This window comes from Pteropus vampyrus, unplaced genomic scaffold (genome assembly GCF_000151845.1).
Source record: "Pteropus vampyrus isolate Shadow unplaced genomic scaffold, Pvam_2.0 Scaffold317, whole genome shotgun sequence".
Classification (NCBI taxonomy): Eukaryota; Metazoa; Chordata; class Mammalia; order Chiroptera; family Pteropodidae; genus Pteropus; species Pteropus vampyrus.
The window spans coordinates 142,057-153,639 of record NW_011889098.1 but is presented as its reverse complement, the minus strand read 5'-3'; the positions used below and the strand labels follow the sequence as shown (position 1 = coordinate 153,639).

At 55.1% G+C, this 11,583-nt stretch overlaps 1 protein-coding gene across 1 annotated transcript in view; it reads left to right on the top strand.

The window, feature by feature from the left end:
- Positions 1-11,583, top strand: part of ERICH6B (glutamate rich 6B) — a 36,805-nt gene that overhangs the window by 23,552 nt on the left and 1,670 nt on the right. The window contains exons 4-7 of the mRNA XM_011377593.1: positions 1,414-1,583; positions 5,824-5,909; positions 6,069-6,221; positions 8,960-9,185. Coding sequence (XP_011375895.1) covers positions 1,414-1,583; positions 5,824-5,909; positions 6,069-6,221; positions 8,960-9,185 — 635 coding nt within the window. The remainder of the gene's footprint in view (positions 1-1,413; positions 1,584-5,823; positions 5,910-6,068; positions 6,222-8,959; positions 9,186-11,583) is intronic.

The following is an 11,583-nucleotide window of genomic DNA, read 5'->3' as shown; positions in this document are numbered from 1 at the left end:
GGCCCAGGCTCAGTCCCCGCCGGGGAGCGCCGGCGCCATCCTGTGTGTTGGTGTGCACACCTGGGAGCTTCCCAGGTGGACCTAGAAACGCCCTTGAGCCCGATGGAGGGAGGGCAGGGAGACACAGCAGAAAGCGGAAATCTAGCCCGGAGTGGTGGGCGGCAGGCTCGCCCCGCGCGGGGGCTCACTGGGAGGCTCGTTGGGGGCGGCAGTGAGACCACTGGCTCTCCGCGACCGCCCAGCGACCTCCAAGGTGACAGAGACGCCTTCCCCAGGTTCAGTCGCATCCTCAGCGACCCGGTGTCACAGCGTGTGGCTCTCTCAAGGCCGTGGCCTTGAAGTGGCTCCAGCTGTGGGAACGGTGGGCACAGTCACTTCCAAGGATGGGAGGGGGAGGAGCTTCCGAATGCCCAGGTCCAGCTCCTGGGTCAACCAGCGGCCACGTCCTCTCGATGACCTCCTCCAACACTGTGCTGGCCCCAATGGTGGGACAGCTAAGCTCTCTTAGCTGGCTGCCCCCTAACCTGGCTGTGGAGGGAACCAGGGCCACCCCTTCCGGCCAGGCCCTTTCGGGCTGGCACCTATGCCGCTCCCACCCGTCGTCACATGTCCACCAAGGGTCACCTGGGGCGGGGACTGTTCCTGAGCCATCCTTACTAGTCTAGTTCCAAAATTCAATTATTAAAAGAAAATAGACAAAAATGAAGATAAAAAGAAACTTATCACTGCTAAGGAAACTAATGCTTTAAGAATTTAAATTATGCTTCGAATGCCTCAAGAAGACCCAATAAGAAAACAGCCTTTTAAGAAAACATTGCTTGGATCTAGATGTGCACCAAACACTCCTAATAGATTGAGCAATACAGGGAACTTTAAAAACTCTGTCATTCTATGCTCAGACTATTCAGAAATTGCCAAAATTGACATTATAGGCAACACATATGTGGTTTGAGCAAAAATGATCACAGAGCCCATCAGACCCACACGCAAAGACCTTGACCTACATTTGAAGTGGTGTGTTCATACGCATTTACGCTTCGAGTTCAAATAACATGTTTGTTTCCTTTTCCAGCAACTCCCCACTTCAGCCTATTTTTTTAATTGACTGAATTAGCAGCCACACTTATTGTTGGCCCGTGGCTATCGTGTCACCCTTCACATCCCCAGATTGGGTCTTCTCCACATGGCATTGGCAGCTAGCACCGGGCTGGCACGTCGTCGGCCTTTGGTAAACAGGTGTTGGATAAATGAATAGAATAAACGAGAGCTGGAAATCCAACCTCTCTTCAAAGGCTCGCTCCTTCCCGGCAGCCTTCTTCACTTGAGAGAATGTGGCTGTCACCCCAAACCCCCAAACTCTCTCTTTGAGAGAAACAGACCTAAGCTTTTTTTTTTCTTTTTTTTCCACCAAAGACTTGCTCAACCCCAAGGTTATAGATATGCCTACTATCACATATCACTTTGGGAGTCAATCCTCAGAAGTCGAGGAGCCCGAGAAGCAAGAAGTCAAAAAACCTCGTCACGTTGTTCGTCGTAAGAAGAAATTAGAAATAGATACGGAATGGATCAAGGACAAGATTGAGGTAAGGGGGCAGTACGCTGGTGTTTTCACTATGTGCAAGGGTTTCTTGGGGGGCTCAGGTGAGAGACACACACACACACCCATCGGGGAGCTGTCAGAACCAACACAAAACGTGAATACAAACGAGAAAAACGTGTCCGATGTCTAGGCACACACCTGAGTGTGTGGATCACCACGGACTGACTGAAACTCTTACTAGGGTTCCCGGACACCCTGCTTACCACAGGGCTGGTATTTGGCAATTGAATGGGATTGGGAGTAGAGCAAAGGAAATAGGTATTACATTATATAGGTCCCTCTCCTAATAAATTTACAATCTATATCAAAAATCACTCACATGGTGAATGGATAACCTGTGATACATTCATACAACGGAATATTATTTAGTGCTAAAAAGAAATGAGCTATCAGGCCATGAAAAGACATAGAAGGGCCTTAGATTCATGTAACTAAAAGAACCAATCAGGAAAGACTACATACTGTATGAATCCAGCTATACGGTTAATTAAGGGTACCCCTGACACACAGTCAAAAATCAAATATAACCCTCCACAGGCACAGATTCCCAACTGCACATCAAAAATACAACAGACTCTTGAACAACACGAGTTTGAACTGCGTAGGTCTTACAGGCAGATACGTGGACGGACCTGTGCAGTTCAAACCATGTCGTCCAAGGGTTCAACCCTATGACATCCTGAAACGGGCAGAACCAAGGAGACAGTGAAAGTGTCAGCGGCTGCCCGGGGCTTGCGAGGAGGGCTGGGCAGGCGGAGCACAGAGGATGGCCAGCGCAGTGAGAATACTCTGCATGAGACCATGAGTGGACACACGTCATTATTCATTCGTCCAAACCCATAGAACGTACGAGACCAAGAGCGAAGCCTAAGGTGAGCCGTGGACTCTGGGTGATGAGGACGTGTCAGGGCAGGTCCCTTGACAGTGGAAATGTCCACTGCGGTGCAGGACATCAACAGTGGTGGAGGCTGAGCCTGTCGCGGGACGGGAGGTGTGGGGAATCTGTACACTTTCTGCTCAATTTGGCTGTGACCTGCTCTAAAAAATAAAGCCTATTTTAAAAACTCAGTCCCATGGTGTGTGTATAAAGATGGATACTATGAAGTCATAAGTGACAACTAGTCTCAGAACATTAGTCTTCGGGAGTGCGTTGACAATCGGGTCTGAAGCTCAAAAGGGAGCATCGCGTGGGAACTAGAACCATGTGATAGACTTTATGCCTTCTGTACATGTATGCTGAGAACCTACGGTGCCAGGACCCCTTCTATGTGCTGGAGGCACAAGAGTAAACGAGACACAGCCCCTGAGCCCATGGCACTGAAGTTCCTGTTGAGGAGACAGTCTGTATACGAAAATACTGTTCAGTGCGACACCAGATACTGTCAGGTGCCATGGGGACGAGGCGGCGGGGGGCTCGCGTGCCGTTGAGCGTAGGCGTGCGTGAAAGGACGAGCGAGCCGTGCAGGTCCCTGGCGGGAGAGTGTTCTAAGCAGAACAAACAAATGCGAAGGCCCTGAGGCCTCTGTCTCGCCGTGAGTTAGAGAGGGCAGGGCATGCGCTTGGGTGCTCCGACCTGGCAGAGCCTGTTGGTTCCCGTTAGGCTTCGGATTTTTTTCTTGGGGTTGGGTTGAGGCCTTGGGGGGGTTTGGGGCGGGGGGGAAGCTTCCCTTGGCTTGTTGGCCAGGACCTTTTTTGGTTGCGTTTTGGGGTGGGGTTGAACAAGGCAAGAAAAAGGCAGAAAACCCACGCGGGGGCCCGGCCATCCATTCAGGTGAGAGACGGTGGGCATCTCCGCCACGTATTGGCAGGAGAGGTGGTGAAACGCGGTTCGATTTGGGATAGTTTTTGAAGAGGGAATCAAAAGGGCTTCCTGTCGAACCGGAAGTGGATGTGAGTGAGAGAAGAGCGTGGCTCCAAGCGCCTTGGCCCAAGCGACCGAGTCAATGCTGGGTTCTCAGGTGGCTTTGGAAAGGAAGACCCCAAATATAAATATCCTCTTCAACGAGCCTCATCTAGAAGCTTTTTACAGGCTATCAGGAGCGACCCCACCACAGACGTGTTCTTACGAGGCACTTTTTTAGATTTAAAAAAAAAAAAAAAGAGCAGTGATCTGTACACTACGTGCGGGAGGCAGTGTGTTCCTAGCCTGTCGGGGAGCGGACTGCAGGGGTCCGGCCCCCCTCTCACCGGATGACTTGGTGTAAGTCACTTAGCCTCTCTTAAATGGGGACAATGACTGTGCCTCCTTTGTAGGGTCATTGTGTAGGGAAGTCGAGTGTTGAGTGCGGTGAGTCAGTCCTAGGAACTCACGGTGGTTTCGACCCAGAGGCGCATTGAACGACCTGCCCGCAGCCATCCTGCCGCAAGCGGCTGCATCTGTTTCTTTTGTTGTCATAGATCTTGGCATTCTGCCGCAAGTTTTCATGAACCAAGGATTCTTCAGCTGTTTAAAATAATACTTTGAAAGTCACTGGTCTGACTTCTAGTGAGAGTAAGTGGGTTACCAGATGACCTGAAAAGCTGGCTATGAACACCTGGGAAATTTAGATGATACGTAAAAAAAAAAAAAAAAAAAGTGTCCTTTTAAACACAGAGCTGAGTGTGTAAGAAAGTAAGGGAAATAATACCAGAGATAGAAACGGGAAAGGCAGAAAGAAGGGCGAGCGTGTGAACAGGTGCGGGCGGGGCGGGGCGTGTGCCGTGACGGGCAGGGAGCGGGGGCGGCAGCAGTAGGTAGGACACGTCCCGACAACCCAGGAGCCCGGGTTTTACCGCCACTTGGGAACGAGAGACGATCGGGTCCCTTGCATCATTCCCAAGCGCCCTCGAAATCGCTACCATAAGTGATCACCCACTAAGCCACAAAGCTACTCTCGGCAAACCCCGAGGGGCTGGCATCAGAACGACCGTGTCTCTCGCCCCGATGCATTTTAATCAGTAATGATAAGAACAGAGCAAAAAGCGACTGGCACCGTGCGGGTTTGAAAACACACCTGCAAATAACGTGCGTGTCAAAGGAGAAATCACACCGGAAATTTGAAAATATTTCGAATGCAATGACAGGTAAATAATAACTACACTCACCGGAAACAGCTAAAACAGTATTTTGAGAGAAACGTTATAACTTTAAATGCTTATGTTAAAGAAGGAGGAGGAAGATCGAAAAGATGAGCTTAAGATTCAATTCAGGAAATTAGAAAAATTAAATGGAGCAATACAGAAAACCCACAAAAAGTAGAAGTGTATAAATGACAATAATAAGAGCGGAAGTTGATACAATTAAAAAGAAATAACAGAATAAATAGAATAGTCTTTGAAAAGACTAACAAAAGGGGCCAATCTTCAGGCAGGGTTGATCCAGGAAAAAAAAAGAGAGAGCGAGAAGGTATTAATAACATAAAGAATGAAGACAAGAACACAAATACAAGGAAAAGATTTTTTCAACATTATATAAAAAAAAAATTTATAATAATACATTTGAAAATTTTACGTAAAATAAACGATTTTCGAGAAACATATAATTCACTCACGCAGACTCAAGAAGAAATAAAAACCCCAAACATACCAACATTATGAGTTGAATTCTTTCCCCTCGAAAAGATATGTTTAAGCCCTAAGCCCCAGTGCCTCAGGATGTGACCTGATTTGGAAAACCGGCCGTAGTTCATGAAGACGAGGTCACACAGGAGCGGGGTGGGCCACTGTGCGCTGTGACAAGCAGACGGCCACGTGAAGTCACAGACACGGGGAGAAGGCCCGTGAAGACGGAGGCAGAGACCGGAGCGACATGACACACGTGACAAGAAGAAGCTGGGAGAGGCGTGAAAGAGATTCGGCCTCGGAGCCTCCGGGACAGACCGTCTCTGCCGACGGCTTGACCTCAGACTGCTGGCATCCGCGGCGGACGGAAAACACATTTCTGCATTTTCAAATGGCCCCCTCTGTGGTACGTTGTCATGGGAAATGAATATAAACGACGAGCACCGGAGTGAAGTGACAGTTTAAAATCTGCACACTCACACGCAGACTGACCCATTTCAGCCTCCTCGCCACATGGACACGTGAACCGAGGCCCTGAGGGGTCTCCTGCACAGACTCCCCGGCCAGCTGGTGGGCGGGGTGGCACAGGGCACTCAGGGTAGGCAGACAGGTGCCGAGCACCGGGACCTGAATTGGGACAATCAGCCCTGTGAGCTTCTCATAGGCTCGTCTTCTCTCCCCAGGTGCATCAAGGCGACGCAAAACTAGATCTCTACCCCAACAAGGACATCTTCCAAATTCTCTTTCCTGACGGATCGGGCCAGATATAGTATCCGCTAGAGCACGAAGACACATAAGGACACATATGGCGCCTAACACGTGTGTGATTTGGGGCCGGGGCCTGGGTTTTACTGAACCCGCAAACTCTGCGGGCTCTGCCTTTTCAAGGGGACCCCAAGAGGCTGCTTGTGCCTTAACCACCTTCTAGCTACCCGTCCAGGAACCTGGCTCTGCTCATCCTCAGCTCGGCAGAGAGCAAGTTCACGTACATCATTCTGGAAGACAGCAAAGAAATGCAAATGCAGGCCCTCGTCAACAACAGCGGCCACGCCACCTTCCATGACGAAAACAGAGAAATCTGGTGAGTGCGGGCCATGTGTCCCGAGTACTCTTTTCCGTGGAAAGCAGTGTGCTTGAAGGCTCCATCCGCCATCCAGATTCTGACCGTCAGGCTGGGGTGGGGCCTGGAGCTCTGCACTCTTCAAAGCTCCCACGTGGTTGGGCAGGTCAGCCGGGTGTGGGACCCCAGGCCGGCACACCCTCCACCAGCCTCCGAGGCTTCAGAAAGTGGCCAGTGCCCACGAGCCGGCAGCAGCTGCCCAGCACGGCCCGTCTGCCAGGGCCACGGCCCCCAAGGGCCGTGAGATAATGGCGGGACACTTCGCTCCTCATCACCACCGGCGGGGAGCTGCCTCCCTGGCCCCCCACGGCCCGGTGAGGGTGGCTGCCTCGCTGACACCCCAGACTCCAGGGAAGCCTCAGCTTTATGAGGAAATGGGCCCGGATGTCCCGTCCTGGAGGGCAGGTTCCCTCTCTCTCAGCCTTGCTTCCAGGCCTCGGGCAGCAGCCTCGCAGCCAGCCCAGGGACCGTCTCCCTCTTGCCTTGGGACCTGCCATCCTCTTGCCCTGAAAGTTTTCTGAAGCTGCTAACCTTGTCACAGCTCGAGGGTGGGAGACACACAGGTGGCTTTTCCCTCTAACGCTGAGCGCCCCCTCCTCTGGCAAGGACAGGAGGGAGGCTGCCCGGTGCTGATAGCCAGTGGGTGAGGCTCGGCGCAGCCTCGTAAATCTCCGCAAACGGCCCATGAAGGGTCCTGCCCACCGGGCCACAGACCAAAGCCCAGGACACGCCGAGGGACCTCCACCCTTACCCCAGCCGGCCTGGCCCCTCTGCCCACGGCAAGCGGCCCCTCCACACTCAGCTGGACGCTGCTGCCTGACCGCCCTGTCCTGCCTCCCCTGAGGGCAGCTGCATGCTCTGGCTTGACTTAACCACAGCAAAGCAGTGCTGAAGGCATTTGGGCATCAGAGACCTGGATGGGGGAGAAACTGTCCCTGCATACTCCCCCCACTCCCGTCACCCCCAAAAGGCCACACACAGGGCAGAATGGGCTCCCCATTCCCGAGGATGGCAGCACCCAAGAAAAATGTGACCCCGCAGCAGAAAATTACCTAAGGGGATTCATCAGAACACAGTTGTGTTGTCACGGGACATTTTTGGAAAAGATCTTCCAAGTTTTTCGGGAAGCACAGAGCTGTCAGGCAGGGCCCACCCCCCGAATCAGTGCCAGGGATCCCCGCAGCTGCTGCCCAGGCTGGGCTGGGGGAGCCCCACACTGCATGGGCACGGGACGGCTTTGCAGCCACACTGTCCCAGGATTCCTGGGTCATGTTCTGATGTCCACCTCATCAGAGAAGGTAGAGGGCGTGGTTGTAGTTTGCTGGGTGTGTGGACGCTAAACCCCAGCTTCTCCCCCAAACTCCAGGCCCTGGGCTTGAGGAAACCCAGACCGGACCTCCCACCAAGTTTCAGGGTCCCTCCCACCCAGCGAGGGGCCCCAGACCTGCTTAAAATCAGGGACCCTGGTCGGTGGGTCTACTCACACCATAGCTTGGGGCTCTTGCACCCCTTGAGGAGGGACCTCCAGATTCAGACATTTCAGGGTGTTCTAGACCCTGCTTTCCCAAGGAAGCCTTAGCCCAGAGCCAGGTCCCCCGAGGCAGGCGCTGACCTCTAACCCCGGGGAGCGGGGAGGGCCTGACATGAGGTGGGGGCGATGTAAAGTGTTGGAGCCTGCAGGTCTGCCCTGCGGGGTGAGAGAAGGGTCCCCTCTCTGTCCCCTCTCCGTGGACGACTGTAACCCTAATGTTTGCCGACGTCCTGCTGTGTGCAGGCAGCTAACCCTTGCAATGACCCCACGAGGAAAGCACTGGTATTATCTGCATTTTTTAGTTGAAATTGAGGCATAGAGAGGTTAGTGACTACTGGACTCACTGCTCCCAAGTGTGCGTGTGTGTGTGTGTGTGTGCACGCGCGCGTGTGCGTGTGCGCATGCACGTATGCGTTTCACGTAGCGTCACAAACATGAGCAAGTGGTGAAAATTAAGTCGTCTGATGCACACACTCCCAGCTGAGGCTGAACGAGGTGGGTGTCCCCTGGCTTGGGGCGGAGGATGGAGGCAGGAGCACAGGGCCGTGTCATGCAGGGAGCCCCAGCTCTGGGGCCAGGTGGCATCGGCCGGGACGGGCTGTTTGTAGGCTCTAAGGTGACCTAGGTGAGCTAGGTGCACTTATATTTCCCCTAGGACGACGGGTTCAGTATTTACTAACATTCGAAGTGACTTAATAGACCCTAACTGCACATCGCAAATAGCAAGGTCGACTGGACGGATTAGTAGATTATACGAGGACACCAACGGGGTGGAGGAAAGCAGAGGGGCAGGTCAGGACAGGGCTGCTCCCAGGGGGTGATGCTTAAGCTGAAACCTGAAGGCTAAGCAGGAGCCAGCTGGCTGTGCTGGCTCCCTCCCGGGAACAGGAGGCAGCATGGGAGCCGGTGGCCAGGGACAGAAGACAAGAGGGAACTCGGACACGGGTGGGGGGACAGGCAGCACCTAGTCTTGGGTCCGCCTTCCTGGTGGAGACTTCTCCCACGAGCCGAGACCTCTGGTCCCCTGTGGCCTGTTTGTGGGCAAAGAAAGACCACGAAAGAGGGGCGGTTCAGGGGGAAGGGGGCAGGCCCGTGTCACCACAGGAGAGGCCGTGCCCTTCGCCCCAGGGCCAAGCACAGTGGCTGCCAATGCAACGTCTTGGTCTAGGTTGAGCCTGAGCCCAAACCTGGGCTACTACTTTGCCAAAGACCAAGCCCAGAAGGCCTGGAACTGGTGGAACCTGAGCGACCACGTCCACGCGCCCCCCATCCGGCCCATCTCCCTAAGGATCAACCAGTACATCGAGGTGCAAATCAGGAGCCAGGACAAGATCACCTTCTGCTTCACCCACCAAAAGCAGCACATCTACTTAAACCTGGGCACCAAGTATAAGGTACGGTCAGCTCCCACGCCTCTGCCGGGCGGCCCACGGCTGGATTGCACCGGTTCGTGCCATGGGCCCCAGCCAGGTTCTGCATGACTCCCACCCACAGAAAACAAGGGGCCCCCCACCCCACCCAGATGCTTGACCATACACAAAGGCATTCATTTCACATCTGCGTGCCGTGAGATTTGGCTCTGAGGAAACTGACATCCCCCAATCGCTCAGCCATGAGCCAGACAAAAAAAAAAATGTCAACACGCGTTGTCTCACCTGACACTCACGACGGCCCTGTCAAGATGGCAGGGCCAGAAACAAAGGAGAAGTCTGTGTCCCCAGCCCTGCCATCCGTGTCCTCATCTCAAAACAGATGGCCACCTGGAAGGCCGTGGCCCCCTGCCTAGGCCGGGCAAGAAAGTCTGGGGAAGGAATGGCTTCCTGGGGCCGCCGTGACACATGACCACACACCGGGGGGACTTAAGGCCACAGAAACGTATTCTCTCGCAGTTCTGGAGATGAGACGTCTAAAACCAAGGTGTTGGCAGGGCCGTGCCACCCTCCGGAGGCTCCCAGGCCGGGTCCTTCCTGCCTCTCCCAGCGCTCAGGGCTCCCAGGCCGCCCTTGGCTGGTGGCACCATCGCTCCCGTCTCTGCCTCTGTCTTCAGGAGCCTTCTCCTCTGTGTCCCTCCGTGTCCCCTCCGTGTCCCTCCATGTCCCTCCGTGTCCCCTCCGTGTCCCCTCCGTGTCCCTCTGTGTCCCCTCCGTGTCCCCTCCATGTCCCTCCGTGTCCCTCCGTGTCCCTCCGTGTCCCTCCGTGCACTCCATCTCCCTCTCCCGCCCCCTATAAGAACACCGGCCATTGGATTTAGGGCGCGCCCTGAATCCCCACCCTGCGGTTCTCCATTTAATTACACCTGTGAAGATCCTATTTCTAAATACAGTGATATTCATGAGTGACTGCGGGTTAGGACTTCGACATGTATTTTGGGGGCCACGAGTCAAGCCCCTACAAATGATGAGTCTGGACCCTAGAGTTTGCACCGTAAGAGGACAAGAGAGTGGGCTGAGCCCCCCTCCCGAGGACCAGAGTCAAGGAGAGGAGTGGGGGTGTCCTCGGACCCATCGTTCCTGCTCCAGCTCCCCCGCCCCATCCTGCAGAAGGCGCTTCGTACAGACCTGCCAGAGAGGCGTTCAGGACTGCATGAGCGGACGGACGGACGGACAGACGGACATGTCTCCTGGGAAGTGAGGCAGACGGAGAAGTAGGCTGAGGGAGGAAGCAGCCACACAGCAGAAGCCAGCGAAAATATTATCTGAAAGGCGCGGAGGGGATGTGTGGGCTTAGAGTGACCCACCACCCCAGTTTGCCCAGGACTGAGGGTTTTCCAGGACATGAGACATTTCGTACTGAGGCTGGGACGGTGCCAAGCAGAGCCGGACAGCTGGCCATCTGAGATTCCCTTGCCTGCTGTTCTGCAGGCTGAATAATAAGGCCCCAGCCTCCTTACCTGCCCTGGGCTTTCCCGCGGGTGACCCAGGAAAGAGGAGGCACACACAGACCGCCCCGAGTTTTCCGTTTGCCCCTGCACAGTGGTGACAAGCCAAGAGAGAGCTTGAGGACCTGGGCCACTGGCCTTCGAATCGCGGCGGGGGTGCATGGAGGGAGGAGGGCCAGGGACATCAATGGCCCACAGGGCAGGTAAAGGGCTGACGCGGGCAGAGAGCCTGGTGCCAGCGGAGGGTGCGCCCGGAGGAGGCCGATCAGCGCAGACGTGGCTGGCCGTCAGCCCGTCCGGGTGCTCGCAGGCCAGGTGGCAGCCCCGCCACTCCCTGTGTGACACCTCACAGGCCTCTTGGTCTTTCTGAGCCTGTTGTCATCTGTAAAACAGGACACAGCGTCATCGTAAGGCTTCAGCAAGACGCTCTGTGTGAAAACAGTTCAGAATCCGGATACCTCACAGGCACGGGACATGCTGGCATCAGCCTTTGCCATTCCCCCTGCCTCCAGGGGGCCCTGGGCTCAGTCTGCCGTAGGCTACAAACCAAGGCAGAGGTGGCCCAGATACGCTTCTCGGGAGCCCAGGTGGACGTGGGCTCATGGCCAGGCATGGCAGTCTCTCGGCCGTGGTTGGGCCTCAGTCTCCCCCCACGGTAGGGGATCATGGGGAGAAGCCAGACGCACCCAGCGGGGCACAGCCTTTGGAAGGCAAGCCATGCCGGGGCTCAGGCGCTGGCACCCTTTGGTTTGGGGTCAGGCTGGGATGTGGCTCCTGGAGCAGGTCCAGTGAGGGTGCTTGTGGGATTTGCCCTGGAGAGTGAGGGCTGGGGCCTGGGCACAGGGGCCTCATCCTGGGGCGGGGAGCGGGGGATGGGGGGCCAGGGCAGCACTTGCCCTCACCCGGCCCCCCAT